This window comes from Giraffa tippelskirchi, chromosome 14 (assembly GCF_054371585.1).
Source record: "Giraffa tippelskirchi isolate mGirTip1 chromosome 14, T2T-mGirTip1v1.2.pri, whole genome shotgun sequence".
NCBI lineage: Eukaryota > Metazoa > Chordata > Mammalia > Artiodactyla > Giraffidae > Giraffa > Giraffa tippelskirchi.
Window position 1 is genome coordinate 34,537,581 of NC_137288.1, and position 16,996 is coordinate 34,554,576.

The window sequence follows — 16,996 nt, forward strand, 5'->3', positions numbered from 1 at the left end:
TACTGGAGTGGGTAGCCATTCCTTCTCCAGGGGATCTTCCCAATCCAGGAATTGAACCCGAGTCTCCTGTACTGCAGGCAAATTCTTTACCATCTGAGCCACCAGGGAAGCCCCAGTGGCTACATGGCCCACTCTTTTGTTTTCATCCTGAAGGAGGAGCAAGAGTTTCCTCTACGCCACGCTACATAAAGGAAGGGGCGTGAACAGGTGCATCAAATGAGAATTTTCCTATCCCTTTTGCTGGCGTTCCTTCTTGATCTTACAGTAGTCTGGGTTCCGTAGCTTCTCAGTTGGTCTCTAGAGTTCTCACAGAGGTTCTCTGGTCTATATACTATTGTTAACTCAATGTCTTTGTGGGGGGAGGTGGGCCTGTAGGTTTCTAGTCCACTCTCTTGCTGATGTCACTCTCCAGTAGTTGATTCTTTTTTATGAATAATATTCCATTGTATGGAGATACATTTTATTCATCCATTTATCGGTTGATGGACATTGGGTTGCTGCCATTCTTCGGCAATTATGGATAATGCTGCTATGACCATTTATGAACACATCTTTGTGTAAGCATGTTTTCAGTTCTCTCAGGTATAAACCTAGGAATAAAATTACTGCATCTTATGATCATTCTATGTCTAACTTTTTAAGGAACTTGCCAAATGTTTCCCATGGTACCTGAACCATTTTACATATCTGCCAGCAATATGTGAAGGTTCTGATTTCTCTATATCCTCAGCAGAACTTACTGTCTTTTTAAAATAGTCATCCTAGTGGGTGTGAAGTGGTATTTCGCTATAGTTTTGATTTGCATATCCCTGATGGCTAATGATGTTGAGCATCTTTTCATATTCTTATTGGCCATTTTAATATCTTTTTTGGAGAAATGTCTATACAAATGCCTTGCCAATTATTTAATTTGATTATTTGTCTTTTTATTGTTGAGCTGTAAGAGCTTTTCATAGATTCTGGATAAAAGTCCCTTATTAAATATATGATTGACCAATATTTTTCCCATTCTCTGGTTTGTTTTTTACTTTCTTGATGGGGGCCCCTGAGAACACAAAATCTTTATTTTGATGAATTTCAATTTCTGTATTTGTTTTAATAGAAATAGTGCTTTTAATTCATACCTAATAGATCATTGCCTAATCCAAATTAATGAAAATTATGCTTATGTTTTCTTTTAAGAGTATTATAATTTTAGCTGTTACATTTTGGCCTTGTATCTATTTTGAGTTAATTTTTGTATATAATAAAATATATTGGTCAGACTTCCTTCATTTGCATATAGATATCCAGTTGTCCCACCACCATTTGTTTAAAAAACTACTCTTTCTGTTAAATTTTCCTGGCACTCGTGTTACAAAATCAATTGACCATAAATGTAAGAGTCTTTTTGAATGGACTCAATTCTATTTCATTGATCTACTTGTCTGTCCATATGCTAGTCTCACACTGTCTTGATTACTGTAGTTTTGTAGTAAGGCTGAAAATCAAGAAGCTTACTATTCCAACTTTTGTCCCTTTTTTCAGGATTACTTTGGTTATTCTGAGTCTTTTGAGTTTCTTTATGAATTTTAGGAAAAGCTTTTTTCTGTCAAAAAAAAAAAGGCACTTGGAATTTTGGTAAGAACTTACTGAAATTGTAGCTCAGTTTGGAAAATAGCACCGTTTTAATAAGTTTAAGTCTTTTGATTCATGAATATGTGATTTCTTAAGGTCATCTTTTAGGTTTTTGTCTTTAAAAAGTTTTCAATGTATAAGTCTTGTAATTTTCTGTTAAATCTATTCCCGAGTGTTTCTTTTTGATACCATTTTATTTTTTTTTTTGATACCATTTTAAATAAGTTGTTTTCTTAATTTTCTTTTTGAATAGTTCATTGCTACAGTATAGAAATACAACTAATTTTTGACTATTGATCTTTTATCTTGAAACCTTGTTGAACTCATTATTTCTAATATTTTTTGGTGGACTCCTTAGAGTTTTCTGTATACAAGGTCATGTCATCTGCAAATAAAGATAGTTTTAATTTTTCTTTTTTAAGCTGTATGCTTTTTCTTGCTTAAATGCATGGGCTAGAATCTCCAGTACAACGGTGAATAGACATGGCCAGATCAAACATCCTTGTTTGTTTTCCTGATCTTAGGGGGAAATCATCCAGTCTTTCACAGTTAAATATCGTGTTAGCTGTGGATTTTCATAGAGGCCCTTTGTTATATTGAGGAAGTTCCCTTTTATTCCCAGTTTGTTGAGTGTTTTTTTTTTTTATCATAAAAGGTTGTTCGATTTTATCCAATGCCTTTACTGCATCTATTGAAATGACCATGTGGTTTTTGTCCTTTTTTCTTTTAATATGGTGTATTATATGAATTTCATATGTTGAACCAACCTGTGTTCCTAGGATAAATCCCACTTCATCATGGTGTGTAATTCTTTAAATATGCTCCTGAATTTGGTTTACTAGTATTTTATTGATATTTTCATTGATAGTCATCGTAGATATTGGTCTTTAGGTTTTTTACTTTCCTTTTCTTGTGATATCTTTGTCTGGATTTGGTATCAGATTAATGTTAGTCCCATGGAATGAATTGAGCTGTTTCTCCTTCTTCTTTTATGGGACAGTTTGTGAAGGATTGGTGTTAATCTTTCCTTAAATGTTTAGTGGATGTACTGATTTTAAATTGTGTTTTCCCAAAATTCATGTCTACTGAGAACTTCAGAAGGGGACCTAGTTTTGAAATAAGGTCTGTGTTAGTTTCCTGGAGCCGCCTTAACAAATTCCCACACGTTGTGGATTCCTGGTGGTCCGGTGGCTATGACTCCATGTTCTCACTGCCGAGGGCCCTGGTTTGATCCCTAGTTGGGGAACTAAGATCCCACAAACCTCATCGTGCAGCTAAAAACAAAGAAGCAAAAACCCTTAACATACCACACACTGAGTGGCTTAAACGATAGAAATCTGTACTTTGTGGGCTTGGAGGCTAAAAAACCCAAATCAAGGGGTTGGCAGAGTTGATTCTTTCAGAGGGTGGTAAGAGGTAGCCTGTTCCTTGCTCCTCTCCCTGGCTGTGTTACCCTGAGGCCCTCCTCGGCTTGCGGAGGGGGTTCCCTGTGTCTTCTGCGGAGGGGTTCCCTGTGTCTTCCCACGCAGAGGGGGTTCCCTGTGTCTTCCCACGCGGAGGGGGTTCCCTGTGTCTTCCCACGCGGAGGGGGTTCCCTGTGTCTTCCCACGCGGAGGGGGTTCCCTGTGTCTTCCCACGCGGAAGGGGTTCCCTGTGTCATCTCACGCGGAGGGGGTTCCCTGTCTCTTGCCACGCGGAGGGGGTTCCCTGTGTCTTCCCACGCGGAGGGGGTTCCTGTGTCTTCCCACGCGGAGGGGGTTCCCTGTCTCTTCCCACGCGGAGGGGGTTCCCTGTGTCTTCCCACGCGGAGGGGGTTCCCTGTGTCATCTCACGCGGAGGGGGTTCCCTGTGTCATCTCACGCGGAGGGGGTTCCCTGTGTCATCTCACGCGGAGGGGGTTCCCTGTGTCTTCCCACGCGGAGGGGGTTCCCTGTCTCTTCCCACGCGGAGGGGGTTCCCTGTCTCTTCCCACGCGGAGGGGGTTCCTGTGTCTTCCCACGCGGAGGGGGTTCCTGTGTCTTCTCCTGCGGAGGGGGTTCCCTGTGTCTTCTCCTGCGGAGGGGGTTCCCTGTGTCTTCTCCTGCAGAGGGGGTTTCCTGTGTCTTCTCCTGCGGAGGGGGTTTCCTGTGTCTTCTCCTGCGGAGGGGGTTCCCTGTGTCATCTCACGCGGAGGGGGTTCCCTGTGTCATCTCACGCGGAGGGGGTTCCCTGTGTCTTCCCACGCGGAGGGGGTTCCCTGTGTCTTCCCACGCGGAGGGGGTTCCCTGTGTCTTCCCACGCGGAGGGGGTTCCCTGTGTCTTCCCACGCGGAGGGGGTTCCCTGTGTCTTCCCACGCGGAGGGGGTTCCCTGTGTCTTCCCACGCGGAGGGGGTTCCCTGTGTCTTCCCACGCGGAGGGGGTTCCCTGTGTCTTCCCACGCGGAGGGGGTTCCTGTGTCTTCCCACGCGGAGGGGGTTCCCTGTGTCTTCTCCTGTGGAGGGGGTTCCCTGTGTCTTCCCACGCGGAGGGGGTTCCCTGTGTCTTCTCCTGCGGAGGGGGTTCCCTGTGTCTTCCCACGCGGAGGGGGTTCCTGTGTCTTCCCACGCGGAGGGGGTTCCCTGTGTCTTCCCACGCGGAGGGGGTTCCCTGTGTCTTCCCACGCGGAGGGGGTTCCCTGTGTCTTCTCCTGCGGAGGGGGTTCCCTGTGTCTTCCCACGCGGAGGGGGTTCCTGTGTCTTCCCACGCGGAGGGGGTTCCCTGTGTCTTCTCCTGTGGAGGGGGTTCCCTGTGTCTTCTCCTGCGGAGGGGGTTCCCTGTGTCTTCCCACGCGGAGGGTGTTCTCTCTGTCTTCCCATCCTTTTCGTCTATGTCTCTCTCTGTTCCAGTCTCCCGTTTCTAGTAGGACATCTGTCATATTGGATTAGGCCCCCCCTGATAGCCTCATTGTAACTTGATTGCCTCGGTAAAGACACTGTTTCCAAATAAGGTTGCATTCTGAGGTGTTGAGGGTTAGAGTTTAACATATCTTGGGTGGACACGATTCAACCCATAACAGTACCTTTGCAGATGCAGTTAAGAGGTCAAACTAGATTAGGGTGGGCCCTCAGTTCAGTGTGTATATATATAGATATAGATATAGATATAGATATATAGTGTCCTTATAAGAGGAGAGACAGTCCCAGAGTATGATGCTATGTGTAGAAGAGGGTAGAAATTGGAGTGATGCATCTATAAGCCAAGGACTGCCAGCAAGAATAGAAGTGAGGAGAAAGGCATGAAACAATTCTCCCTCAGCCTCTGTTCTCTGTCGTACCTCCTTCTGAGTATCAAATGCATGTATGTGATTATCATGACTTTTCCTCTTTTTAAAAAAAACGTGATTTTATTAAATGATATATATAATTTTTATAATTAACAGATTCTTTATTAAACGGAACCACATAATGAAGAACTAAGAAGAAATAATTTTTTATGCACATTGTAAATTTGTTACAGAACAATAGAAACAAATAGCAATTACTGGTTTACTCTTTCAACAAGTACATATTTATTCTCTATGTTCTAAGCATTGTATTTGTCATTAAACACTATCAGTGATGTTTGGGGACAGGACTGGAAAAGGTCAGTTTTCATTCCAATGCCAAAGAATGTTCAAACTACTACACAATTGCACTTAACTCACACGCTAGCAAAGTAATGCTCAAAATTCTCTGAGCCAGGCTTCAACAGTACGTGAACCGTGAACTTCCAGGTGTTCAAGCTGGATTTAGAAAAGGCAGAGGAGCCAGAGATCAAATTGCCAACATCCACTGGATTGTTGAAAAAGCAAGAGCATTCCAGAAAAACATCTACTTCTGCTTTATTGACTATGCCAAAGGCTTTAACTGTGTGGATCACAACAAACTGGAAAATTCTTCAAGAGATGGAAATACCAGACCACCTGACCTGCCTCCTGAGAAATATGTATGCAGGTCAAGAAGCAACAGTTAGAACTGGACATGGAACAACAGACTGGTTCCAAATCAGGAAAGGAGTACATCAAGTCTGTATATTGTCACCCAACTTATTTAACTTATATGCAGAGTATCTAATGCAAAATGCTGGGCTGGATGAAGCACACGCTGCAGTCAAGATTGCAGGGAGAAATATCAGTAACCTCAGATATTCAGATGACACCACCCTTATGGCAGAAAGTGAAGAAGAACTAAAGAGCCTTCTTGATGAAAGTGAAAGAGGAGAGTGAAAAAGTTGGCTTAAAACTCAACATTCAGAAAACTAAGATCATGGCATCCAGTCCCATCACTTCGTGGCAAATAGATGGGGAAACAATGGAAACAGTGAGGGACTTTATTTTTGGGGGCTCCAAAATCACTGAGGATGGTGACTGCAGTCATGAAATTAAAAGATGCTTGCTTGCTCCTTGAAAGAAAAGTTATGACCAACCTAGACAGCATATTAAAAGGCAAAGACATTACTTTGCCGACAAAGGTCCATCTAGTCAAAACGATGGTTTTTCCAGTAGTCATGTATGGATGTGAGAGTTGGACCATAAAGAAGGTTGACAGCCAAAGAATTGATGCTTTTGAACTATGGTGTTGGAGAAGACTCCTGTGAGTCCCTTGGACTGCAAGGAGATCCAACCAGTCCATTCCAAAGGAAATCAGTCCTGAATATTCATTGGAAGGACTGATGTTGAAGCGGAAACTCCAATACTTTTGCCACCTGATGTGAAGAACTGACTCATTGGAAAAGACCCTGATGTTGGGAAAGATTGAAGGTGGGAGGAGAAGGGGACAACAGAGGATGAGATAATTGGATGGCATCACCGACTCGATGGACATGAGTTTGAGCAAGCTCTGGAAGTTGGTGATGAACAGGGAAGCGTGGCATGCTGCAGTCCATGGGGTCTCAAAGAATCGGACACAACTGAGCAACTGAACTGATACAGCTTATCATTTAGTGGTAAAATAGGGTAAATCCCCAGATAATTAAATGATCAAACATTTTGCTAAAGCAACAAAGGAAAAGATTCTAAGTGAATTAAAGGGGTGCCTATTTGGAATTGGCATGGTCAGTTTAGGAAAGCTTGATAAGGAAGGGGCATTTATTTAAGATATGAATAATAAATGGAAAATAGCTGGCAGATGTAGGATTTTTTAGTATAATAAAGGCACAGCACATGTAAAAGCCTTCATGTGAAAAAGCTTGGTTTGTTGGGCAAATTGAAAGACCAGGGTGGCTGGATCATAGTGATCAAAAAGGAAAGAAGCTGAAAATGATGTTGAAGAGAGTGATAGGCTTTTCTGTAGATGATGCAGTTTATTATTAACACAATTGGAAGCCACTAATTTTTTTAAAAGAATATTTTAAGCTGTAAATTTTATAAAAATCTAGCTCTTCCTCAAGTTTTAAGATTTAGCTTATAATTTTTCTTTTTATTTTTCTATTTATAAGTCCATCAAAAGTCTATCAGCTCTGGGAGTTGGTGATGGACCAGGAAGCCTGGCATGCTGCAATCCATGGGGTTGCAGAGTCAGACATGACTGAGTGACTGAACTGACTGACTGATGCAACTTTAGCAATCTTTTTAAGGGGCTTTTGGATGATGAGTGTTTCATTTACAAACTTAAACATCTTCAAATATTTAAAATGTCATTTGATACACATAATATTTTATTTTAATGGAATTATATAGTTGATTTTGCAATATTATTTTAGTTTTGGGTGTACAGCATAGTGACCCAGAATTTTTATAACTTATATTTCATTTAAAGGTATGAATTTTTACTGTATTCCCTGAGATGTACAATATCTTTGTGGCTTATTTCTTTTGTAAATAGTTCTTTGTACATCTTAATTCCCTATCCCTTTTGCCCTTACCTCCTTTTCTCTCCCCCGCAGTAACCACTAGATTGTTCTGTATATCTGTGAGTCTGTTTTTATTACATTCATTTGTTTATTTTTAGATTCCATTTATAAGTGTGTGCTTGCTTACTTGATTCAGTTGTGTCTGACTCTCTGCGACCCTATGGATTGTAACCCACCAGGCTCCTCTGTCCATGGGATACTCTAGGCAAGAATACTGGAGTGGGTTGCTATGTTCTCCTCTAGGGGATCTTCCCAAAACCTGCATCTTTTGCATTGCAGATGGATTCTTTACCCATTGAGCCACCTGGGAAGCCTGTTTATAAGTGATAACATACAATATTTGTCATTTTTTGTCTGACTTTTTCATTAAGCATAATGCCCTCCATGTCCATGCATGTTTTTGCAAATGGCAAAATTGTATTCTTTTTGTGGCTGTTGTATTCCTGTGTGTGTGTGTGTTCATGCACAGACACCACAGCTTCTTTATCCATTAATCTGTTGATGTATACGTAGACTGCTTCCATAAATTGGCTGTTGTGAATAATGCTGCCATGAACACTGTGATGCATGTGTCTTTTTGAAATTAGCGTTTTTGTTTTCTTTGGATTAGATTGCTTATTTCCAGCTCATTTAGTTCTTCTGGGGTTTTATCTTATTCCCTTGTTTATGTTCCTGTCACCTTGTTTTGCCTAACTTGCTATTTTTATTTCTGTGTATTTGGTAGGTTAGTTACTTTTCTTGACCTTGGAGAAGTGGCCTTTTGTAGGAGGTATCCTGTGGTGTGTCCCAGTGGGGCACTACCCTCTCATCACCAGAGCTGTATGCCCTGGGGGTGCCCTTTATGTGGGCAGCTGTTTGGCAGAACCAGGTCAGGAGGTGGCTGGCTGCTGCACTAGCGCTGGCCCACAGGTGGGCCGAACTGGGTTCTAGCATGAGAGACTGTGGGACTGGGGCTCCAGGATCTAGTAGTAAATGCCTTTTGGTGGGTGGGGCCAGGTTCTGATATGGTTGGCTGCAGGGTTCAGGGTGTTTCAAAGCTGGTAAATTATTCATCTCTGTTTCATTAGGGTTTTTTTTTTTCTTTCAGATTTTTCCCCTTAATCTTTTGTTTGCAACACATGCCTCTGTATCATTATTCTAACTTTCCATGTCTCTATGAAATTAGGTGAAGCAGTTACCTATCCTGGCCTTGAAGGTGTGTCCTTTTTAAAAAATATATGTGTTTGTGTAGATATATATTTGGCGGCACCAGGTCTTAGTTGCAGCACGAGGGTCTTCATTTTTTGTTGTGGCGTGCAGGATTTTTAGTTGTGGCATGTGGGATCTAGTTCCTTGACCCGGGATCAAACCTGGGCTCCCTGCATTGGGAGCGCAGACCTTAACCACTGGACCACCAGGGAAGTCCCCCTGAAGATGTGTCTTTATATGGGGAACATCCTGTGCAGTCTACATGCGCCCAGTAGCTTTGGTGGAGAGCTGGTTCTCAGGTGAGCCTGGGCTGCCTCTCTGCTCAGGGCGTGCTGGGAGCCACCCCTTCGGTGGGAGCTGAGACTGGATTTGGAAGGGCTAGAGCTAGAGCCAGGTGCCAGCTGGGGCTCCTCCGATGCTCAGTGGCCGTCACTGCCCACTTGGGGCCAGGGCTGGGACCTCTGGGGATGGAGCTGGAGCCCCAAGGGAGATGGGTTTCTCCCAGGTGTGATGGCAGTCTCCATCTCAGTTTAGGACATGCCTGAGAACTTGAGGATACACTTCTGTACTTGTTTCACTTCTCCCCTGCTGTGCATGCCTTGGTGAGAGGCTGGGCAGAGGAAGGAGGGGTTGATGCTGCACCACTAAGCTGGCTCAGCCCCCTCCCATGTGTGCCTGAGGCACGTGCTCCAGCAATGCTTGTCTCTGCCCTGGAGCTAACTTCACTCTCTCCTGTGTGTGTGTGCCAAAGGCTCACTGGCAATGGCTGTCTCCAGTCTGGTCAGAGGTAGGGCTGGGGTCTGAGCCGGCCCCAGTTATCTCCAAGTGTGCATACGCTCACTGCAAACGGCAGCTTCTGCCATAGTGGGGAGCCACATCAGAGGAGGAGGGGCTGCAGCAGGAGCCCAGTGTGGGCTTGGGGGTGTGCTGGGGTGGTTCCTGAAAGCTGACCAGCACCCCAGTTCTCCTTCTGCAGCCTTCACACTGTGATCAGGAATAAGAAGTCCAAGTGTGTGCTCTCTCAAGAACGGGGATCTCCCTTTCCTGTAGTCCTCAGCTAACTCCTGTGGTGTTCAGACCAACTCAAAGGGCTTATCTTCCTGGTGTCAGACTCGAGGGCTGGGATGCCTATTATGTGACTGGAACCCCTCACTCTCCAGGGAGGTCCCCTGAGCCTCAGGTCTCCCCCCTCCTCTTCTGTGCCCCCCACTAGGGGTGCAGGTCTCCACCAGATTGCCTCTCTTCCCTTCTTACCAAGCTCTGTGTGGGCTTTCTTTACAGCCTTGGTTGTAGAGGAGCTGTTCTGTTAGTACCCAGGTTGATTTCAGTGGGAGTTGCTCTATGCTACTGCTAAGTCACTTCAGTCGTGTCCGATTCTGTGCGACCCCACAGACGGCAGCCCACCAGGCTCTGCCGTCCCTAGGATTCTCCAGGCAAGAATACTGGAGTGGGTTGCCATTTCCTTCTCCAGTGCATGAAAGGGAAAAGTGAAAGTGAAGTCGCTCAGTCGTGTCTGACTCTTAGCGACCCCATGGGTCTGCAGCCTACCAGGCTCCTCCATCCATGGGATTTTCCAGGCGAGAGTACTGGAGTGGGGTGCCATTGCCTTCTCCGAGTTGCTCTATATGTAGTTGTAATTTTGATGTGTTTGTGAGAGGAGGTCCAGCAAAAAACATGTTTAAGCGTTCACATTGAGGGCTTTTCTCTTTTTGATAATGATTTCATAATGTTCGGGAGGGGAGGGGATTGGATTTTTTTCAAACAGACTTGTATTCTAATGATTTCCAGCAAGTGCCATAAATCTACCTCACATGACTGTGTCATTAAACTGCTGATCTATGTAAAAGCAGGCCTCCTTAAAGAGATGGCATCGTCCTCTCACCGTTTACACTTGAAGGGACAGAATCAGTCAATTCCCCTTTGATTTCCTTCACAAGGCAGCAGACTTCCTTACCCTCCCTTTTGCTTGTAGATGTAACTCCTGTGACCATCCCAGCTTTATGCAGATCTTTAATTCTCCAACTTTGTTTAGGCACAAGACCTAAGCTCCCACTCCCCAAACTATTAGGTTGGTGCAAACAAAATTGCGGTTTCGGGCTATAAATTTTGAATCATTGTAACTAGGCTCAGACACACCTATATTAATCAAAATAGGAACCATTACAATCAATACATTTTTGCCAATGAGAAGTTTATTCTTGTAGCATAAAAATCTGTGCTTCGGGATTCAACGAACTCTTGGAAAGCATTTTCTGCATCCTGCTGGTTGTGGAAGCATTTTCCCTGCAAAAAGTTGTCAAGATGTTTGGAGTGGTAGTCGATTGGCAATAGGTCAAGTGACTATAGCTGATGAGGCAAAAGCTGGTAGCCCAATTTGTTCAACTTTTGAAGCTTTAGTTGTGAGATGTGTGGTCGGGCATTGTCATGGAGATCGGGCCCTTTCTGTTGACCAGTGCCAGCTGCAGGTATTGCAGTTTTCAGTGCATCTCGATTTGCTGAGCATACTTCTCAGATGTAATGGTTTCGCTGGGATTCAGAAAGCTATAGTGGATCAGACGGGCAGCAGACCACCAGTGACCATGACCTTTTTTTGGTGCAAGTTTGGCTTTGGAGCTTCTTCTTAGCCCAACTACTGAGCTAGTCATCACTGGTTGTCATAGAAAATCCACTTTTTATCGCACACATCACAATTCGCTTAAGAAATGAATCGTTGTTGCATAGAATAAAAGATATTTCAAAACAACTTTATTTTCACTCAGCTCATGAGGTACCCATTTATTGAACTTTTTCACCTTTCCAATTTGCTTCAAATGCCGAATGACCATAGAATGGGCAACACTGAATTCTTTGGCAACTTCTCATGCAGGTGTAAGATCAGCTTTGATGACTGCTCTCGGTTGTTGTCAACTTTTGATGGCTGGCCACTACGCTCGTCTTCAAGGCTGTCATCTCCTTTGCAAAACTTCTTGATCGTCCACTGTACTGTACATTCACTAGCAAATGTTAACGAATTACATACAGGGCCAAATGTGTAGTTGATGTTGCGAGTTGTCTCTGCTGCTTTAGAAGCCACTTTGAACTCAAATATGCTTTTTGTCTAACGTCCTTTCCATAGTCTACAATACATATAAAATAAACAGCAAGTAATGTCATTAGCAAAAAACATAAAACAGGAAATGTGCATTAAAAATGATGTATAACAACCACATTTATTTAAGAATGTACTCCAATATCAAATGACAAATTTCAACAATGCAAAAACCGCAATTACTTTTGCACCAACCTAATACAGTTCATCCTTGGAGAGGAAGGACCTTCATATGCAGCAGTATATTTGTGGCTCAAGTTTATGTATCCTTTTCCCCCCATTTTTTCCCCCAGACTTTAGGGGTTTTCCATATTTTCTAATTTACATGTAATAAAAGCATATAAATATATAGCTCAATAAACTTTGAATATTTATGCATATTACCATTATGTAAACCAATTTATAGAATAGTTCCATCATTCTAGAAAGTTCTCTATTGCTCATTTCCACCCTGTGCTCATCCAGAGGTTACCACCCTAGATTTGTTTTGCCTGTCCTTGAACTTGATATAATGTAATGTGTCTAGCTTTCCTTGTTCAATATTTTTTAGACTTATCCCTGTTCTACCAGAAATTCACTTTTTAAAATTGCAGACTGATACCTCAGTGTATGTTAGTTGTTAAGCTGTGTCCGACTCTGCGACCCCACGGACTGCAGCCCCCAGGCTCCTCTGTCCATGGAATTCTCCAGGCAAGAATACTGGAGTGGGTTGCCATTTTCCTCTCCAGGGGATCTCCCCAACCCAGGGATCAAACCTTGGTCTCCTGCATTGCAGGTTGCTGCTGCTTTACTGTCTGAGCCACCAGGGAAGCCCTTAAATATACCTTTATTTTGATTATTCACTACTTTGTGGATGGATATTTGAATAGTTTCCAGTTTGGAACTATGAGAATATTCTTGCACAAATCGTATTGTGGGCACAAGCCTTTGTTTCTTTTGGTTGTCTCTGTGGAAGTGGAGTCAGTGAGTAAGCATATATTTACCTTTATGAGGAGTTGGTAAGCTGTTTTCCAAGGTGACACTATCAAGACACTTGCACAGTCACTCCGCATCCTCACTATTCAGGTGTGCAGCGCCATTTCCTTCTGGTTTTGTTCTGTGTTCTCTGACGCTGTGCTTCTTTTCCTGTGCTAATTGTACATCAGGACAGCTTCTGTGAAGTATGTATTCAAGTCACTACTTTTTATATTGTGTTGCTTTTGCAGTGGCTTTTAAAAGTTGTTTTCCTGTGTACAAATCCTTTGTCATTTGTATGTATTACAAATATTTTCTCCTTGGCCATAGCTTGCCTTTTCACTTTAATAGCATCTTCTTGATGAGAAGGGCTTAATTTTGGTAAAGTTTATTTTTTTGGTCACACTGAGTGGCATGTAGGATCCTACTTCCCCGATCAGGGATGAAACCCATCAGTGGAAACACAGCCTTAACCACTGGACCACCAGGGAAGTCCCATAATTTTGGTGAAATTTATCAGTTTTTATCTTTTATGGTTAACATCTCTTGTGTCCTGAGATATCTGCCTATTCTAAGAGTCATGGAGATGTTCTGTTTTCCTCCAGGAGATTTGCTTTACCCTTCTCATTCATTTAGATCTATGATCCACTCTGAGTAAGTGTAGGTTGTGTGAAAGCATCAGTGTCTGGTGTTTTCTCATTATCTCATGGGTATCATTATTCCAGCTCCAAATGTAAACACTTCCCCTTACCGAATTGTTTGTTTGTTGAAAAGTCAGTAATTATGTGTGTGTGGATCTATTTCCGGACTTGGTTCTATCCACTGATCTATTTGCCCTAACTTTAGTATCACACTCTCTTAATTTCTGTAGCTCTAAAGCAAGTCATACAATCAAGTAGTATGAAGTATTCCAACTTTTTTTTCTTCCTTCTTCATGGTTTTCTTGGCTCTTTTGTGTCTATTCCATTTCCATATATATTTGCCAGTTTCTACAGGAAAGCCTCATATTTTAATTTCGTTGACTCTATAGATCAATTTGTGGCCAACTGAGATCTTAACAGTATGTAGCTTTTCAATCTATGAACATACTGATTACAGTTTTCTGTAGAAACTATTCTAGTTTCTCTCAGCAATGTTTTGTAGTTTTATGGGTAGAAGTCTTGTACATCTCTTGTTAATTGCTTTTGAGGTATTTGACATCTTTGATGATAAACTGCATATTTAAAGTTTAATTCTCAACTGTTTGTGGCTAGTGTATAGACAGTACAAATGAGTTGCCTCAGGTCCTGCAAAACTGTTAGTTCTGGTAGATTTATCAAGCACACTTCAAGAAATCAGAGAGGATGACCAGTGTCATAAGACATCTGATTTTCCAGAGTAAAAAGGGATTCGCCCTTTGTATACCTTTTTTCAGTTATCACCTCAGAAACACTACCTTCTTTCTGATTTCCTTCTCCTTTGAAGAACGTGTAATTCTGGAGTTAAATTTTTTCTTGGTATAGTTCTTGAAAAATGGAGACAGCACCAAATCTTTATAGAGGAACCTTTGTTTTTCAACTGAATGTAGAACAGGGAAATGAGGACATGGCCTACATGCTGCCTCTTATTTGCAGAATGGTGAACAAAGTACTATTTTTCAAGATCCCAATTAGACCAGAAAGACATATTAAAATGGGTTGGGACTGAGTAGGGTGAACAGATTTGTGAGATTCGAATTATCCTTAACTGTCACATTTATGAATTATTCCCTGGTCAATAATCAAATCTTTTCATCATCTTTTTCATTCATTCCTTTCTTCTCAATTTAATTTACAACAGTGAGTAGCACACTGCCTAATCTACAAATAGCTATAAACAACAGGGATCCATTTTTAACTTCAAATAAAACCAATATAAGGCACAACTATTCAGGAATATTTTATATTTTCAAAGTATTTAGGAATTCTTTAATTAGAAAAATAAAGGCAATGGGATTATCTATCAGGTTCTAAAAGTACCCATGAATGAAATCACTCACATCCCCCTCTTAAAAAAACACAACAAAACCTTAAATCACATTGTTGGTAAGTTTTCTTACAGTAAGAAATAAGACCAACCTACACTAGGTACAAAATCCTGAAATTCTGAACATGAAAATAATTTACTGATTAGACACCTGGTTTATTCAAGCATAAGGCCTACCAAAGATAGAATGAACACAGCTCATGGAGTAGGGAAAAAACCCCATCCAGCTCTTGCTTTGTCTTAGATTTCCTGGGGACAGAATTTACGCATTCTGTACTACAGCTTCACGCTACAGCAGCCACGTGTGCTTGATTTTAACTTGAATATGGTATGAGAAACTTCCTGTACACTCAACTAGGCAAGTATCATTAGTGATGCAACTTTCAGAAACAGTCTTAGGCACAAGAAATAGCACTGCCTGCAGCGAGAGTCTCTGATAAAGAAAATAATATGATTAAATATAATCTTACAAATAGGAAGGAAAATACACGTAATTTTTGCCAATGGATTGCCTCACATATCAGGAAAAATGTTACAATTAGATTTTCTTTCCATGAGATTAAAACATTAATTGATATTCAACTTTTAATTGATCCTCAGGTTATCTTGTATTTAAAATCAGAACAAGAAAACCGATTTACCCTAAGTGGAATTTAGGGAAGAAATGCAGGCCTAATAATATGGAATAATAGCTGCACTTCTTTGGCTAACTCATTAAAAAATGCCAATTAAAAAAAAAATGCCAATTAAACATTTTCAGTCGGATTTTATTAAAAAAAAAAAAGCAGCAGATCAACATTACAATTCAAGAACCTAATCTAAATATGCACTTGACAATGAAGCACATCCGAATATGGAGTGAAAAAATTTTTCCAAAAAACCATCAAACATATCATCTCCAAATACCCAAATTATAAATCACTTCTGCAGGCCTTTTGTTGAGTGGAATCATAAACAAAAAACAAGATTTATTGCTGTGAAAACAAATCTGTAGTACAGTAGTATGAATCTTGGGTGTTAAGTAAGCATAATCAGTTGAATCAAGTTAGGAAGTTGAAACTCTAATAAGAAATTTGTGTGTGTGTGAGGAAAGTCTGTAAGCCAGTTGACCCAAGAACAACTGAGATATCTAACTTGTTCGGTGAGACAAGATACCACTTTAAATCTCCATTTTTTGAAGGCAATTAAAAATTACAATTCCAACAGCCCACAAACCAAAAAAAAAACAAACTGTAGAAAGCAATTAAAACTACGTTCAAAGAGCCACTTTTTTCAGCTCAATTTCAGCACCCCAAGGAAAAAAAAAACATCCATGACTATCACAGATGAAAACAGAATGAATGTCATTGGAATCAGTTATTTTTCCCCACTGAGGTATAAAATCTATATAGAAATTTGATACTATACTATAACAAATTGTACTTTTCATAGTTCTGTTTTAATTTCCTTTAAACCCTGTTTAATATAGTTTGTTTTTTTAAATTGTTGTAAAAATGTTTTCATGATTTTGAATCTGGTTCCAGTTCTTTTTCATTTATTTTTATATCAGTATTTAATGTACTGGCTACCAGTTCTAATCAGAAAAAAAACTTAGACATCTCTTCATTATGACTGCACATTCAGCAGAAATCACCGATGTGCAAGCAAACCATAAAAGGTGCAGCTCTCTGGAAAGCACATTTCGTAGATTGTTTCAGTCTGAGTATTCTTTACGATGATTCTTGATGAACGACTCTTTCAATCTTGTAAACATCAGTGTGCACAGTCTCGCTACTACGTAGTTGCACGTCCTTGGACAGGAAGGCTGGTTCACAGCTAGTGGAAGCGAGGGCAGTCTATAAAGTTTTAATGGCTGATAAACCTTACATCCTGCAGAAGGAAAGCACTTTTCCTTTTTTTGCTACTTAAGAATGTGGCAGAAATGTATGCTGAGGTAGCCCAGTCAGTCCTTACGTTTTCCTTTTTTGTGTAAATTTGGTCTCAGAATATTTCTGGAAGGGTGACGTTTCGAAGAAGCCACTGCTGGGACCGGCTTCCATTGCAGTCTCTGATGCTGGGCACCTGGCTGTCCTCGTCTGTGGCTTTATCCAGGCACTGGTTACTGTTCACATGCTGCAGGGTCAATTTCTGAAAGAGACAGGATAGAAGTCTTAATGTGAAAGTGGAAAACAGAAACCAAAGCACCTCCAACATCATACTTTTTGTGATTATGAAGTTCCTCTGTAGAAAGGTGTTTTGTTTTTGCAATATGAAATACAGATTATTTAAGACATTGGAGGAATGTATCTATGTAAAGA

General features: G+C 41.4%; 1 protein-coding gene and 1 long non-coding RNA gene across 4 annotated transcripts in view; one reads left to right on the top strand and one right to left on the bottom strand.

Moving 5' to 3' along the window:
• LOC145534590 (uncharacterized) overlaps positions 1 to 16,996 on the top strand; it is a 41,447-nt gene that overhangs the window by 20,740 nt on the left and 3,711 nt on the right. The window lies entirely within an intron of this gene.
• Positions 15,446 to 16,996, bottom strand: part of GALNT1 (polypeptide N-acetylgalactosaminyltransferase 1) — a 118,310-nt gene continuing 116,759 nt past the window's right edge. For all 3 annotated transcript variants that reach the window (XM_081562427.1, XM_081562428.1, XM_081562426.1), the window contains one exon: positions 15,446 to 16,826. In XM_081562427.1, the coding sequence (XP_081418553.1) occupies positions 16,680 to 16,826 (147 nt within the window). In that variant the 3' untranslated portion in view covers positions 15,446 to 16,679. The remainder of the gene's footprint in view (positions 16,827 to 16,996) is intronic.